Source organism: Coregonus lavaretus (assembly GCF_964263955.1).
Source record: "Coregonus lavaretus genome assembly, chromosome: 29".
NCBI classification, from domain to species: domain Eukaryota; kingdom Metazoa; phylum Chordata; class Actinopteri; order Salmoniformes; family Salmonidae; genus Coregonus; species Coregonus lavaretus.
Window position 1 is genome coordinate 22,017,242 of NC_140016.1, and position 18,270 is coordinate 22,035,511.

The 18,270-nt window shown below is 42.2% G+C and overlaps 1 protein-coding gene across 1 annotated transcript; it reads right to left on the reverse strand.

Annotated features, from left to right (window-relative positions):
• Window positions 1-1,184: 1,184 nt before the first annotated feature.
• LOC311105276 (P2Y purinoceptor 4-like) lies at window positions 1,185-2,222 on the reverse strand (the record flags this gene model as incomplete). Its single annotated transcript, XM_084147368.1, has 1 exon — window positions 1,185-2,222. The coding sequence occupies one exon, from the start codon at window positions 2,220-2,222 to the stop codon at window positions 1,185-1,187; it is 1,038 nt and encodes a 345-aa protein (XP_084003494.1).
• Between the last annotated feature and the right edge of the window lie 16,048 nt (window positions 2,223-18,270).

The window sequence follows — 18,270 nt, forward strand, 5'->3', positions numbered from 1 at the left end:
CGCTCTTATCCAGAGCGACTTACAGTTAGTGAGTGCATACATTTTTCATACTGGCCCCCCGTGGGAAACAAACCCACAACCCTGGCGTTGCAAGCGCCATGCTCTACCAACTGAGCTACACGGGGCACAAGTCCAAACATTCAGATTACAGATTGCATACATTCACTCCCTTCTGCTCTTCAGAGTCCTGTAGCTATTGTACATAACAGGCTTTGTCCTGTCGTTCCTCAGTCACTGGTAATAGTAGGAGACTAGTCTGGCTCAGACAGAGACACAGAGACTGTTTTGTTTCCCTGGTTGAAAGTATTTGAACTCTGTCTTACAAACACTGCAACCGCCACAATGAAAATGAGGGAAACTGACGGACAAGTATTCAGAGTACGAACTAGAGACTGTATGTGAATGTATAAAACAGACCTGTTTTTTACATAGCTTCTTGCTAACAAGGGGGAATGTAGATAGGATTTAATGGTACTGCATCCAACACTGTTGTAAGATGTTGGCGGTGATAAGGGGACTGTTTTCTGACCAATCCCACGCCACTTACATTTTACATTTTAGTCATTTAGCAGACGCTCTTATCCAGAGCGACTTACAGTTAGTGAATACATATCGAACCCACAACCCTGGCGTTGCAAACGCCATGCTCTATCAACTGAGCTACATCCCTGCCGGCCATTCCCTCCCCTACCCTGGACGACGCTGGGCCAATTGTGCGCCGCCCATGAGTCTCCCGGTCGCAGCCGGCTGCGACAGAGCCTGGATTCGAACCAGGATCTCTAGTGGCACAGTTAGCACTGCGATGCAGTGCCTTAGACCACTGCGCCACTCAGGAGACTTCTTCATTCCCCTTTAACACGCCCTTATCTTTAAGAAAGGCTTTGCCCCAACAGCCTTTTATAAACTGAACTTCTCATTCAGATCTGGGCTCTGTAATGAGGCCCCCTTGATCAGCCTGTACAGTAGTCATCCTGTGTCCGAAATGACAGAACAGTATCCAAAGGAAGTGCAGCTGTGTAGTGGCCAGCCCAGGACTGTTCTCTGTTTCCTCTGTGTTTATATTACGGAGGTTAGGCATTTCTATATATGATACCCCATAGATGTCCATATGTTTTACCCACTATCTCTCAGGTTCACCGCTGGCTTTCGAGTCTGGGTTCTTATAGACCAGGGCGATCTCATGGTTACTGGGGCAGTTTTGCAGATACGGCAGCAGAGCGACTGGTGGTTGTCTGTCTCTTTCCAGTGAGAGCTTTGACCAGCTTAGAGCGGTAGTGATCCCCAGCAAGGAAATACAGGATTGGATCAATACAACTGTTCACACTGGCCAGGGGCCTGGTGATCTTATAGGCAAAGTTGACGATGTTCAGGAATTCACATTTGGCATCCAGCACGCGGTAGGTATAGTAAAGGGTGCGTGTGATGTGGAAGGGTACAAAACACACAGCGAACACCACCAGCACCACCACAATCAGCTTGATGGACTTGGTGCGTGAGGGTGAGCTCTGCTGTCTGGGCGAAAGCCCCTGTCTGGGCCGACACAGAGCCCTCGCCATCAGACAGTAACAGACCATGATGACGATGAAGGGGACGCCGAACAACAGGACCATGACCGCAGAGCTGTAGTCCACATACCCCTTAAACTGCTCCGGACTGGTCGTATCATGACACAATGTGTCGTTGTCCCTCTGACTGGTGGTAACGAAGATGAGGTTGGGCACCAGACACGCCGTGACGGCAGCCCACACCATGCCACACACGGCGTGGGCATGACGCGGCTTCACCATGGTCAGGGCCTTGATGGGGTGGCAGATGCCCAGGTAGCGGTGGACGCTGGTGCAGGTGAGGAAGAGGATGCTACAGTAGAGGTTAGCGTAGAACAAGAAGCGGACGATCTTGCAGGCGGCCACGCCGAAGGGCCAGTGGCTGCGGTTGGCGTAGTAGTAGATGAGGGTGGGCAGGGATAGAACGTACAGGAAGTCTGAGAGGGCCAGGTGGAACATGTAGACGGTGCTAGTGTTCCACGGTCGCATCTTGGTCAGGAACATCCACAGAGCCACAGAGTTCAGCACCAGACCCAGAACACACACCAGGCTGTAAGACACAGGCAGTAGGATGTACTTAAACTCCTCATTGAAGCGACAGGTGTCGTTGGAATACCCAGCGTGCAGAATCAAACTGGACTGTTTCCGCACAAGGTGGCTGTTGATGGCTGAGTCCATCTTCTGTCTTTTCAACAGAGAGCCAAAACTTGTCTTGTAATATCTGTGGAGACATTGAATAAATTAGGTATTCACATGGCATCACTGTGGAAATACTGGTTTCGCTCAAACACATGAATTTGAATTTTGAAGCAGTCCCCGATTATTTTCTTTAGGAAAAAATATAACAGCATGTTGTGTTAAAAATACAAACGTCTTGTTGGCATCTTTGATGAATTAACTGAAGTTCCTTGCCCATAAAAGTGCACTGCACAGGGTACAGACATAGCCTTACATAAACAATAGTTTTATCTTCTCTCATAGCCTATACTGAAAACCCCACGTCCCCGAGCTATAACCATAAACTGACAACACTGGTGTTGTATCTAAATATGTTATCCAACTAGTCCGGCTGGTACGTAGATTACAGAGAAACGCGCGAATGGTCTATTTCGTTCCATAGAAAAACACTGACGATTATGCGAACTTCTAGAAAACCTGGTAACCCTAATAATAGTACTATCGCTAATAAACCTGACATAAGGGATATATAACTTAAAAGTTTAACTTAAATCCGAGATATTGGTGTACAACTTACCCAGTTAAGATCCCAATGTGACCGCTGCAGTGTGTGCACTATCTCTGCAAACGGCTTGGATAGATACAGGATATACGCCTGACTGACTGACGGTTGGGTTGGACCGTCCGGCATATAAAGGAAATGGGCCCCCCTCTCCTCCGTCTGTCCCTCTGAAATGAAAAGTAGGTTAGGCCTATTCGTTTCAAAACCGATATTCAATCAATGTTTTAGCATTATAATAACACCGATTTCAAAAAGATTTTGACATTGATTTATAACATTGATTTTATTATTTATTATTTTATTATAACGTTGATTTGATTTGATTCATAAAATAACATTGACTTCAAACATTGACTTTCAACTTTTTTATTGCTTTTTTAGTAAATGTGCCATATGTTCACAGGAACTTTTGATTAAGCCTACTATTTTGGCATTAATACATGTCACATATCAGTTAGCAAACAATATAAAAAAAATATATATTCATTGAGTTAATAAAGCCGCATACAAACATGGCCTATTTTTTGTTTTATTGATTAAGGCAGCTCCAAAATGCAGGTGTTTCAGCCTAGCTCAGTGCTTTCTGTGGTGGTGGGGCAGCCAGCTGAAAATACGGAGCATAGGTGTTGGTAATGTTCTCTAATTGTGGCTGTGATTGGCTCAGTGTTCTGTCACTCATGTGGACACTACTTCACCGCCAAGTCTAAGGGTAGAGCTAGAAAATTCAAGCCCTTTGGGTGCTGCCATAGAGTTACATTAGAAGTGCCCATCCAAGAAGGCTCAAGGTAATTGGCCAAAGATAAAATGACATCAAATCACGTTATATCTACAGTAGCATTGATTGGACTGATCATGTCAACATCATACTTTCAAAATCTTAGCTAGCAATCATCATCATGAATCAAGTCGACAATCTACTGGCAAATCCTTTTTAATCCTTCTCATATGAAGATAAATAATGAAGAGAAATTATAGATAAAATGTATCGGTGCTCATCGGCCATTGGACATAAACATTACATAACAAGTAGGAAATCGCAAATTCAATAATGAGTGGTTTGAAAAGCAATCACTAGCCTGCTATTCAGTGGAGTGGCTGTGTGGTCACAAGTCTGAGATTTAGGGTCTCCTTTCCAAGTTTAAAATGATAAACATTCAACATAAGTCATGCTGTCAATGAAGCATGATTTGTGCCGTGCTTCTGTTAATTCGGAACTGCGAAATCTGACTTCAGTGAGTTCAAGACAACTGGGAACTCGGGAAAAACGCCTGGGAAAATACGTTTTGAACAGTCATCCAACTCAGAATTGTAAATCCGGAACTCGGGCCTCTTTCTAGAGCTACGACCTGAAGATCACTGACATCATCATGATTCAACCTTGTTTTTTTCAGAGTTCCCAGTTGTCTTGAAAGCACCATAAATCCAGAGAATGCCAGACTTTGATGACAAAGTTTGATGACATAATTTGCCCCAGAAGGACCGCAGTGCCAACTTCCTGTTCAAGTGAGCGCAGCACAACAAGGTGAGTGCAATAATTTATTGTATGCTGCTGCATAAATTATGTAATATGCCAGGGAGATATGTACACTGTAGCTAAGAAAGTAATACTAAGTGTATGTTGTGTAGTAAGATGTTAGTAGCCCATGTGCCTCACAATTTGGTCTATTTTCCCCTCTTAATTTCGCCTACTTTTCTGACTTGGTAGTGCACATGTAGCCTATAACCTGTTTTAGAGAAATGTAATCATCGAATATTGTAAGAGCTTTCATTGTCTGCTTATATGCCCCCTTTATTTATTCTACAGTTCTGACTTGGTGTACAGGGAGAACACTGTAAGAACGGCCCATTTTCTGAATTCTGTCGCTGTACATTTCAAAAGTGCTGAACAAATAGTTATACTGACTACGTCCGTCCTAGCTCGTTCATTAATGTCTTAATCGAAATTACGGATAGCCTCTTATTCACTTGTCGTCCCCTTATGCCGTAGTTTGTACATCTCAATTGTCAGTAGAAACCACATTTGTTTAAGCAAGTCAGCCGTATCAGCTATGTTTTTTTAAAAGGCAGTAAATGAGGCTGAATGAACTGTTTCGCTGCCAGACAAGGCTCCGCCAATAGCCAGGTGTAGCAGTGATAAGGTGTTGGGACTGCTGTTGGGACTCTGCTGTTGGGACAGCTTTATGTAGGACTTAACAGTTTGTGGGCACCGTTTGTCACCATTATAGTGCAACTAATGTATTGTTAATGTTGTGTTGTGTTGTGTTGTGTAGTGGCTTTGCTGGCATGCATCCCACATTTTTGTTGTTGTTTGCCCCACCAAGATTTACATGCTAAAATCGCCACTGTTCCTTTCAATAGAAGAGGAATTGATCCTAGCAATTTCATGAGAACTGGCACATAACCAAAAGCCCCCGAAATCGAATGGCTCAACACCGCGGGCGACCCACTGTGTATTTCATTGCATACAGCCTGTAATAAATCAGAGTGGAAATAAAACGAACTGCATTTAGCTGTATAATGACCCAGACTTCCATTAGCCTGCTACTGCACTAGCCTACTAATAATTGACCAGAGCAGCTGTCTCAATATTGAGAATAAAGCATCAGTTTGTTCCCATTTAAATAACCATTGGTTATGTATTTGATTTTCCAAATGACTGATAAGGTTAGTATACAGTGAAAGTGATTAATCAGACTGTGTATTCTACCAGAAAGTAGTCTACTGTGTCTCAACCCCTGGTCAACCTCTGTCCCACTAGTCCTCATTCTCATGTTGCTCTACTGCCACCCAAGCCTTCCTAAATATTGCACCTCTCCCTGGGTGATACATTGCTCCAGCTTTGTTTTTATGAAGTTAATATTTACACAGTTCTGTAAATGTTTGTCGCAAAGTACCACATTTACACAGCGTTTGATCCTGGCGTGATAGGAGAAATGTAATATTGTCTCTGGACAACTTTCCACGTCACCTGCCCGATTTTGCCGGAGATGTGAGTGATAAAATGATAAAACATGATCATAAAGAAATAAATGTGGGCAGGATGAGCAGTAACCTAGTTTTGGAAGAGATACATCATTTAGTACAGGTCTTATCTGGCTGGGAATGTCAGTTTCCTCATGACTCGAAACAGGCCCATCAGAAACTACAGTATGTATTCTCCTAGAGATATACATTAGATCAGGTGTCATAATTATCAAGTGTTTCAGAGTATGAGTGCTGATCTAGAATCAGCTTTGTGTTTTAGATCACAATGAGTAAGATTATATGGACAGGGAGGACCTGACCCTAGATCAGCACTCCTACTCTGAGATACTTGTGAATAAGGGTCCAGATTCCATTACTGTACAATAGATAGTGATATGTAGACAGTGTGTCTACGAGGCCATAGGGCTGGCCTTGTAGGGAAATGTAGATTTGATTTATGGCGCCTCAAGTGTATTTATCTAAGTGGACGAATTCCTGCAGGATATCCAAAACAATGTGCTGACTCATACAGTAAAATAACATAGGGACACACCTCTGCAGGAAGAGAGATCCCTATACATCACTGTGATCCCCAATAACAGGATGCTAACGCTGAAAAATGAGAAAGATTTGCATTATGTTAAGTTAATAATTTTGCCCTTACAGATGCCCTGGCAAAAACAACATAATTTTCACACTTTCACAAACAGATCTGCAAGGTAGATGGATGATTTTAAATATGTTATTGGTCCATAAACAGATATGGCTCATTAACCTTTACGGACCAAATAATGATGATCCACACTTCTTTGACAATATATATAATACATTATCAACCCTGCAAACAATACAATACAATACAAGACTATATTATTACGGTGGGAGACTATAATACTGTTTTAAATAGCTCAATGGTCCGTAAAGGAAATCACACTACAAACTATCACCCTCATGCTCTTAAGGAAATCATGAAAATCCAGAAAATCACATTGTATGATTTTTAAGTAATTAATTTGCATTTTATTGCATGACATAAGTATTTGATACATCAGAAAAGCAGAACTTAATATTTGGTACAGAAACCTTTGTTTGCAATTACAGAGATCATACGTTTCCTGTAGGTCTTGACCAGGTTTGCACACACTGCAGCAGGGATTTTGGCCCACTCCTCCATACAGACCTTCTCCAGATCCTTCAGGTTTCGGGGCTGTCGCTGGGCAATACGGACTTTCAGCTCCCTCCAAAGATTTTCTATTGGGTTCAGGTCTGGAGACTGGCTAGGCCACTCCAGGACCTTGAGATGCTTCTTACGGAGCCACTCCTTAGTTGCCCTGGCTGTGTGTTTCGGGTCGTTGTCATGCTGGAAGACCAAGCCACGACCCATCTTCAATGCTCTTACTGAGGGAAGGAGGTTGTTGGCCAAGATCTCACGATACATGGCCCCATCCATCCTCCCCTCAATACGGTGCAGTCGTCCTGTCCCCTTTGCAGAAAAGCATCCCCAAAGAATGATGTTTCCACCTCCATGCTTCACGGTTGGGATGGTGTTCTTGGGGTTGTACTCATCCTTCTTCTTCCTCCAAACACAGCGAGTGGAGACCAAAAAGCTCTACTTTTGTCTCATCAGACCACATGACCTTCTCCCATTCCTCCTTTGGATCATCGAGATGGTCATTGGCAAACTTCAGACGGGCCTGGACATGCGCTGGCTTGAGCAGGGGGACCTTGCGTGTGCTGCAGGATTTTAATCCATGACGGCGTAGTGTGTTACTAATGGTTTTCTTTGAGACTGTGGTCCCAGCTCTCTTCAGGTCATTGACCAGGTCCTGCCGTGTAGTTCTGGGCTGATCCCTCACCTTCCTCATGATCATTGATGCCCCACGAGGTGAGATCTTGCATGGAGCCCCAGACCGAGGGTGATTGACCGTCATCTTGAACTTCTTCCATTTTCTAATAATTGCGCCAACAGTTGTTGCCTTCTCACCAAGCTGCTTGCCTATTGTCCTGTAGCCCATCCCAGCCTTGTGCAGGTCTACAATTTCATCCCTGATGTCCTTACACAGCTCTCTGGTCTTGGCCATTGTGGAGAGGTTGGAGTCTGTTTGATTGAGTGTGTGGACAGGTGTCTTTTATAAAGGTAACGAGTTCAAACAGGTGCAGTTAATACAGGTAATAAGTGGAGAACAGGAGGGCTTCTTAAAGAAAAACTAACAGGTCTGTGAGAGCCGGAATTCTTACTGGTTGGTAGGTGATCAAATACTTATGTCATGCAATAAAATGCAAATTAATTACTTAAAAATCATACAATGTGATTTTCTGGATTTTTGTTTTAGATTCCGTCTCTCACAGTTGAAGTGTACCTATGATAACAATTACAGACCTCTACATGCTTTGTAAGTAGGAAAAATGCAAAATGTAAAATCGGCAGTGTATCAAATACTTGTTCTCCCCACTGTAGGTACAGCAAATCCCCTTATTGTATGGGACACTTTTAAATGTGCCTTTAGAGGCCATGCAATTCAGTACTCATCTCGAAAACAAAAGCAATTTAGGTCAAAAGAGTCCATACTAACAAAGGAAATAGAAGGTCTAACAGAACAGATACAGTGGCTTGCGAAAGTATTCACCCCCCTTGGCATTTTTCCTATTTTCTTGCCTTACAACCTGGAATTAAAATGGATTTTTGAGGGGTTTGTATCATTTGATTTACACAACATGCCTACCACTTTGAAGATGCAAAATATTTTTTATTGTGAAACAAACAAGAAATAAGACAAAAAAACAGAAAACTTGAGCATGCATAACTATTCACCCCCCCCCCCCCCCCCCCCCCCCCAAAGTCAATACTTTGTAGAGACACCTTTTGCAGCAATTACAGCTGCAAGTCTCTTGGGGTATGTCTCTATAAGCTTGGCACATCTAGCCACTGGGATGTTTGCCCATTCTTCAAGGCAAAACTGCTCCAGCTCCTTCAAGTTGGATGGGTTCCGCTGGTGTACAGCAATCTTTAAGTCATACCACATATTCTCAATTGGATTGAGGTCTGGGTTTTGACTAGGCCAATCCAAGACATTTAAATGTTTCCCCTTAAACCACTCGAGTGTTGCTTTAGCAGTATGCTTAGGGTCATTGTCCTGCTGGAAGGTGAACCTCCATCCCAGTCTCAAATCTCTGGAAGACTGAAACAGGTTTCCCTCAAGAATTTCCCTGTATTTAGCGCCATCCATCATTCCTTCAATTTTTACCAGTTTCCCAGTCCCTGCCGATGAAAAACATCTCCACAGCATGATGCTGCCACCACCATGCTTCACTGTGGGGATGGTGTTCTCGGGGTGATAAGAGGTGTTGGGTTTGCGCCAGACATAGCGTTTTCCTTGATGGCTAAAAAGCTCAATTTTAGTCTCATCTGACCAGAGTACCTTCTTCCATATGTTTGGGGAGTCTCCCACGTGCCTTTTGGCGAACACCAAACGTGTTTGCTTATTTTTTTCTTTAAGCAATGGCTTTTTTCTGGCCACTCTTCCGTAAAGCCCATCTCTGTGGAGTGTACGTCTTAAAGTGGTCCTATGGACAGATACTCCAATCTCCGCTGTGGCGCTTTGCAGCTCCTTCAGGGTTATCTTTGGTCTCTTTGTTGCCTCTCTGATTAATGCCCTCCTTGCCTGGTCCGTGAGTTTTGGTGGGCGGCCCTCTCTTGGCAGGTTTGTTGTGGTGCCATATTCTTTCAATTTTTTAATAATGGATTTAATGGTGCTCCGTGGGATGTTCAAAGTTTGGAGAGCTCCTTGGTCTTCATGGTGCCGTTTGCTTGGTGGTGCCACTTGCTTAGTGGTGTTGCAGACTCTGGGTGTCACGACTTCCTCCGAAGCTGCCTCCCCTCCTTGTTCGGGTAGGCTTTGGCATTCATCCTCACCGGCCTACTGCCGCTCCATATCTCATCATTCCATTTGTCTTGTCTTGTCAATTACACACACCTGGTTCATATCCCCTCATTAGTATATGTATATGTGTTCCCTCTGCCCCCCTTGTCCTTGTGGGTGATTGTTATTTGTGAGTTGAGTGTAGCTCGGTTGAGCTACCCGTACCGTGTATTTCCGGGGATATTGTTCCCCGTGTGCCTGTATTTTGTTGACACTATCCAGCGTAACTGTGTCCTACGGAATAAACTCTGTATTCGGTTATTTACCCTCCTGCACCTGACTCCTTCAAATCACATTCTCACACTGGGGCCTTTCAGAACAGGTGTATATATACTGAGATCATGGGACAGATCATGTGACACTTAGATTGCACACAGGTGGACTTTATTTAACTAAATATGTGACTTCTGAAGGTAATTGGTTGCACCACATCTTATTTAGGGGCTTCATAGCAAAGGGGGTGAATACATATGCACGCACCACTTTTCCGTTATTTATTTTGTATAATTTTTTGAAACAAGTTATTTTTTCATTTCACTTCACCAATTTGGACTATTTTGTGTATGTCCATTACATGAAATCCAAATAAAAATCAATTTAAATTACAGATTGTAATGCAACAAAATAGGAAAAACGCCAAGGGGGATGAATATTTTTGCAAGGCATTGTAGATAGCAATAAAAACTGTAACATAGAGGCTCAGAATAAATTAGAGGAAAAACAAAAAGAAATTGAGAAACTTATTCAAGAAAGATCAAGTGTAATATATTATAAAAAATAAAGCAAACTGGATGGAATATGGGGAAAAATGCACTAAATGAAGGTGAAATTACAGAGGAGCAACTTCTGGATGCAATTAAAGACTTTAAGTCCGGGAAAACTCCAGGGTTGGATGGCATACCAGTCGAGGTATACCAAACCTTTTTTGATATACTCAGAGGACCGTTATTAGCATGTTTTAACCACTCCTATGTAAATGGTAGATTATCAGACACTCAAGAAGAAGGTCTGATTTCATTATTAATGAAACAGGATACAAGTGGGAAATATAAAGATCCAGTCCATTAAAAAAATTGGAGGCCCCTTACACTTCAGTGTTGTGATGCAAAAATTCTAGCAAAATGTATAGCGCATAGAATTAAAAAGGTATTGTCAGACATTATTCATTCTAATCAGACAGGTTTTTTACATGGACGATACATTGGAGATAATATAAGGCAAGTACTGGAAACAATAGAACACTATGAAAAATCTGGGAAACCAGGCCAGTTATTCATAGCAGACTTTGAAAAGGCATTTGATAAAGTACGACTGGTGTTTATATACTAATGCCTGGAGTATTTCAATTTTGGAGAATCTCTTATAAAATGGGTTAAAATCATGTATAGTAACCCTAGGTGTAAAATAGTAAATAATGGCTATTTCTCCGAAAGTTTTAAACTGTCAAGAGGAGTAAAACAAAAAAGTATTTAGTCAGCCACCAATTGTGCAAGTTCTCCCACTTAAAAAGATGAGAGAGGCCTGTAATTTTCATCATAGGTACACGTCAACTATGACAGACAAATTGATAATTTCTTTCTCCAGAAAATCACATTGTAGGATTTTTAATGAATTTATTTGCAAATTATGGTGGAAAATAAGTATTTGGTCACCTACAAACAAGCAAGATTTCTGGCTCTCACAGACCTGTAACTTCTTCTTTAAGAGGCTCCTCTGTCCTCCACTCGTTACCTGTATTAATGGCACCTGTTTGAACTTGTTATCAGTATAAAAGACACCTGTCCACAACCTCAAACAGTCACACTCCAAACTCCACTATGGCCAAGACCAAAGAGCTGTCAAAGGACACCAGAAACAAAATTGTAGACCTGCACCAGGCTGGGAAGACTGAATCTGCAATAGGTAAGCAGCTTGGTTTGAAGAAATCAACTGTGGGAGCAATTATTAGGAAATGGAAGACATACAAGACCACTGATAATCTCCCTCGATCTGGGGCTCCACGCAAGATCTCACCCCGTGGGGTCAAAATGATCACAAGAACGGTGAGCAAAAATCCCAGAACCACACGGGGGGACCTAGTGAATGACCTGCAGAGAGCTGGGACCAAAGTAACAAAGCCTACCATCAGTAACACACTACGCCGCCAGGGACTCAAATCCTGCAGTGCCAGACGTGTCCCCCTGCTTAAGCCAGTACATGTCCAGGCCCGTCTGAAGTTTGCTAGAGTGCATTTGGATGATCCAGAAGAGGATTGGGAGAATGTCATATGGTCAGATGAAACCAAAATAGAACTTTTTGGTAAAAACTCAACTCGTCGTGTTTGGAGGACAAAGAATGCTGAGTTGCATCCATAGAACACCATACCTACTGTGAAGCATGGGGGTGGAAACATCATGCTTTGGGGCTGTTTTTTTTTTTAGAAAATCTTTGGAGGGAGTTGAAAGTCTGTGTTGCCCAGCGACAGCCCCAAAACATCACTGCTCTAGAGGAGATCTGCATGGAGGAATGGGCCAAAATACCAGCAACAGTGTGTGAAAACCTTGTGAAGACTTACAGAAAACGTTTGACCTGTGTCATTGCCAACAAAGGGTATATAACAAAGTATTGAGAAACTTTTGTTATTGACCAAATACTTATTTTCCACCATAATTTGCAAATAAATTCATTAAAAATCCTACAATGTGATTTTCTGGATTTTTTTTCTCATTTTGTCTGTCATAGTTGACGTGTACCTATGATGAAAATTACAGGCCTCTCTCATCTTTTTAAGTGGGAGAACTTGCACAATTGGTGGCTGACTAAATACTTTTTTCCCCCACTGTATCTATACATTATGGCCATCGAAATGTTAACTATTCAAATCAGATCCAACAATAATATCAAGGGATTAGAAATCCAGGGCTTAAAAGCAAAGGTGTCATTGTACACTGATGATGCATGTTTTCTAAATGTACTATATTACGTATTGGATCACAAAAAAATAAAAATTTTACATTACCATGTAGTTTACCAATAAAATGGTCTGATGGTGATGTGGATATATTCGGAATACATATCCAAAATAAAATAAATGATCTCACTCCAATACATTTTAATAGAAAGTTAGCAAAAATAGATAAGATCTTGCTCCCATGGAAAGGTAAATACCTGTCTATTTGTGGAAAAATCACCCTGAATAACTCTTTAGTATTATCCCAGTTTACCTATTTGCTTACTGTCTTGCCTACGCCTAGCGAACAGTATTTGAAATTATATGAAAAAAAAATATTCAATTTTATTTGGAATGGCAAGCCAGACAAAATTAAACGGGCCTATTTATAGAATGAATATGAATTCAGAGGACAGAAATTATTAAATATGAAAGCATTAGACCTATCATTAAAAGCTTCAGAAATACAAAAGTTATACTTCAATCCGAACTGGTTCTCTAGCAAATGAGTAAGATTGTCTCACCCCATGTTCAAGAATGGCCTTTTCCCCTTTATTCAGATTACAACCTCTCACTTTCAGTTATTTGAAAAGGAAATAATCTCCCAAATATCACTATTTCTAAAACTAGCCATGGTTGCAATTTCAATTTAATCCTCCAGAAATGACAGAACAAATAACGCAACAAATATTGTGGTTAAACTCAAATATACTAATTGATAAGAAACCATTATTTTTTGAAAAAATGTTTAAAAAAGGTATAATCTTCGTAGATTATATCATCAGTAGGACTGGTGGAGTTGTTGCACATGCAGCTAACAAAAACATATGGAAATGTCTGCTCTACCCAAAATTACAACCAAATAATTGCAGCATTACCGCAAAATTGGAAGAGGAAAGTGGAATGGGGAAAAAGTAAGGAACTTGTCTGTCGGCCTTGCATTAAAGAACATCATTGGTTAAAGAAAATTGTGATAAATAAAAAAGTACACCAGTTTCATTTAAGGACCAAAGGATTGACAGCCGTCCCATATAAATTGCAAAATAGTTGTGAAGAGATTTTTGACGTACCGATTCCATGGCATAGTGTTTATGAACTGATACACAAAACAACGCTACCAATATAATTTTATTTATATGGGGGATACAATCTTCCCAGCTCTGCAGATTTTGCTGCGAAGAGACAGAATCATTAGATCATTTGTTTTGGTACTGTCCATTTGTAGCTTGTTTTTGGTCATAGGTCCAGGAATGGCTGAAGGATTGCAATATTTACCTGGAACTAACCCTGCAGATAGCACTACTGGGTGATCTGAAAAGTCATAGTCAATCGATCAATAATATAATAATACTTTTAGCAAAAAAGTGTATTTTCAATTTACAATCTGTTGAAACAATGAGAATAGAAGGGTTCAGAACTTTTGTGAAACATCACAGTACAGTTGAAAAATATATGGCAAATAGAAATCCAATATGGATGGTGTTAAGAGATAGATGGGAGGTGTTGAATGAAGCTGAAGGATGGGACTAATAACAATTAACAACAACTAATAACAACAAGATAACTAATGTAAAGCATACTGTGTCCATAATAAGTATATAGGTTATAGGTTGAGAGCTTTTGTGAAAGAGCACAGTTAGAAAGATATGGTATATAGAAGCAAACCGGATGGACATCATGAAAATGATCGGAGAGGTTGAGGGTAGAGAAAGTTCAGGAGTAAAAACAAACAAAATATAATTATTGTAAAATTGACTGTGTCCATAAAATGTAGATAGTATGTATAAGCTGGAAGTAGAGGCCTAAGCGTTGTTGTTCACTAGTGTACTCCAATTAGGGAAGGGGTGGTGGGGTTGGAAAGTAATAAAGGAACAAAACAAAAAAAAAGGATATTTATATATAAAAAAAGAAACGTCCCTTTTTCAGGACCCTTTCTTTCAAAGATAATTTCGTGAAAATCCAAATAACTTCACAGATCTTCATTGTAAAGGGTTTAAACACTGTTTCCCATGCTTGTTCAATGAACCATAAACAATTAATGAACATGCACCTGTGGAACGGTCATTAAGACACTAACAGCTTACAGACGGTAGGCAATTAAGGTCACAGTTATGAAAGCTTAGAGACACTAAAGAGGCCTTTCTACTGACTCTGAAAAACACTAGAAGAAAGATGCCCAGGGTCCCTGCTCATCTGCGTGAAAGTGCCTTAGGCATGCTGCAAGGAGGCATGAGGACTGCAGATGTGGCCATGGCAATAAATTGCAATGTCCGTACTGTGATACGCCTAAGACAGCGCTACAGGGAGACAGGACGGACAGCTGATCGTCCTCGCAGTGGCAGACCACGTGTAACAACACCTGCACAGGATTGTTACATCCGAACATCACACCTGCGGGACAGGTACAGGATGGCAACAACAACTGCCCGAGTTACACCAGGAACGCACAATCCCTCCATCAGTGCTCAGTCTGTCTGCAATAGGCTGAGAGAGGCTGGACTGAGGGTTTGTAGGCCTGTTGTAAGGCATGTCCTCACCAGACATCACTAGCAACAACGTCGCCTATGGGCACAAACCCACCATCGCTGGACCAGGAAGGACTGGCAAAAAGTGCTCTTCACTGACGAGTCGCCGTTTTGTCTCACCAGGGGTGATGGTCGGATTCGCGATTATCGTTGAAGGAATGAGCGTTACACCGATGCCTGTACTCTGGAGCGGGATCAATTTGGAGGTGGAGGGTCCGTCATGGTCTGGGGCGGTGTGTCACAGCATCATCGGACTGAGCTTGTTGTCATTGCAGGCAATCTCAACACTGTGCGTTACAGGGAAGACATCCTCCTCCCTCATGTGGTACCCTTCCTGCAGGCTCATCCTGACATGACCCTCCAGCATGACAATGCCACCAGCCATACTGCTCGTTCTGTGCGTGATTTCCTGCAATACAGGAATGTCAGTGTTCTGCCATGGCCAGCGAAGAGCCCGGATCTCAATCCCATTGAGCACGTCTGGGACCTTTTGGATCGGAGGGTGAGGGCTAGGGCCATTCCCCCCCAGAAATGTCAGGGAACTTGCAGGTGTATTGGTGGAAGAGTGGGGTAACATCTCACAGCAGGAACTGGCAAATCTGGTGTAGTCCATGAGGAGGAGATGCACTGCAGTAAATGCAACGGGTGGCCACACCAGATTTTGACCCCCCCTTTGTTCAGGGACACATTATTCAATTTCTGTTAGTCACATGTCTGTGGAACTTGTTCAGTTTATGTCTCAGTTGTTGAATCTTGTTATGTTCATACAAATATTTACACATGTTAAGTTTGCTGAAAATAAACGAAGTTGACAGTGAGAGGACGTTTCTTTTTTTGCTGAGTTTATATGTATGTATTTGTATTTATATGTATGTATGTGTATATGTATGTATATGTATATGTATATATATATATATATATATATTTGCGAGAAGAAAACAACATATGGGGGATTGGAAGTGATGCAGACATTTACATTGATGGAAGTTACAATCTATCTGCAACATTAAAGCTGATGTATCCCCCCCAAAAAAAGGATTTATACTGTAAATAACTATTTATGATAAATGTGCAAGTTCGGTTCTTCGAACACATTCGGTTCATTTAAGTGTCATGGTGTCATGGTGCTAGTTTGCTATGCATTCTTTCTGTGGGGCCGGCAGTGCTACTACTCATATCCTGGGGTCAGTGCAGCTTTGGAGAGGAGCCAGGGTTGCCATGGTCATTTGCCCTCCTCTCCTCCTAGAGCCTTCCCCTTTAGAGCCTCACCCATGACCCTTGGAGAAGTCAGTACTGCTGTGTGTGTGTTGTGTGTGTTGTGTGTGTGTGTGTGTGTGTTTTTGTGTGTGTGCGCACACTGCAGAAACCCATTCAATTTGCCCTCCTGCCCCTCCTCTCCTGGAGGGCAGGCAGTGTGTCCCCGGTGATGCGTTGGACTGACCGCACCACCCTCTGGAGAGCCCTGCGGTTGTGGACTGTGCAATTGCCGTACCAGGCGGTGATACAGCCCGACAGGATGCTCTCAATATTGCATTTGTAGAAGTTCATGAGGGTTGTAAGGGCCAAACCAAATTTCTTCAGCCTCCTGAGGTTGAAGAGGCGCTGTGGCGCCTACTTCACCAGACTGGATGGACCATTTCAGGTTGTCAGTGATGTGCACGCCAAGGAATTTGAAGATTTTCACCGTCTCCACTGTGACCCTGTCAATGTGAATGGGGGCATGTTCTCTCTGCTGTCCCCTTAAGTCCACAATTGTTGACGTTGAGGTAGAGGTTTTTTTCCTGGCACCACTCCGCCAGGGCCCTCACCTCCCTGTAGGCTGTCTCATTGTTGTTGTTAATCAGGCCTACCACTGTTGTGTCATCAGCAAACTTGATGATTGAGTTGGAGACGTGCGTGGCTACACTGTCATGAATAATATTACTGCATCCATGTTTGCTCTATCTGAACATTGCTCTCTGAGGAGAACTTTGATGACATCTAAATATGGATGTATGATGTTGAATATATCTCTGTGGTCATTTAAAATTTTTCAGCATGAACTCTAACAACTTAACTGTATGGAAGAGGTTTTATTGTCCTTCTTAGGAATGCTACCTCATCTTCATTGGTTCCATCCCCCACACAAACCATTGGATGCTGTGACCTCCTGTGTGGAGGTTGGGCTAGCTAGTTTGATGGTACTGTAACTTGGAATGGTCTGATTGGTTTGTGGTGGTCAGTTTTGGTTTGAAAAAGGCACACCTTCATAGGTATACATTATTCTGTCCTGCTTCTTCTTGTATCCTGCCCTTGGAGAAAAGGTCTTATGAGGAATGTTCTATTTTCTATTGTTATTGTCCGAGTAGGACCGATTTGTCTTGTAACTTTAAGATGTACAACATATGCCTAACTAATGCCTTGTTGCCAGTAATGTCTTGTAACTTATGGTTTTGCCTTGTATAATGGAATTAATTCCTTTTACAATGTTATTAAATATTTGCATTTGATATTCACATCTAATGACCATTTCTTGATCTTAGTCAGCTAAACTAATAATACTTGATTTCACATTGTTTAATCCTAATATCTAATGGAGTCAAATATATCATATGCATATTATTGAACATAATTTAGCCCTATGTGTGTGTGTGTGTGTGTGTGTGTGTGTGTGTGTGTGTGTGTGTGTGTGTGTGTGTGTGTGTGCGTGTCCGCGCGTGCCCACATGTGTGTATGTGAAGCCCTGTCAATGGCTCATAAGCCTGGAATGTGAGTGGGCCACTGACGCAGCACACTACCGAAACACATTCAATTTGCCCTCCTGCCCCTCCTCTGCCTTCCCCTTTAGAGCCTGACCCCTAACCCTTGGATAAGTCAGTACTGCTGTGTGTGTGTGTGTGTGTGTGTGTGTGTGTGTGTGTGTGTGTGTGTGTGTGTGTGTGTGTGTGTGTGTGTGTCTGTGTGTGTGTGTGTGTGTGTGTGTGTGTGTGTGTGTGTCCGCCCATGCCTGCACGTGTGTTTGTGATGACCTGTTAATGGCTCACAAGCCTGGAATGTGAGTGGGCCACTGACGCAGCACACTACAGAAACCCACTCAGTAACAATCAAAGGACAGGCTGACTGGCTTTATATAGCATTCACAGACAGTCAGTCAGTGAATTGTATTTTC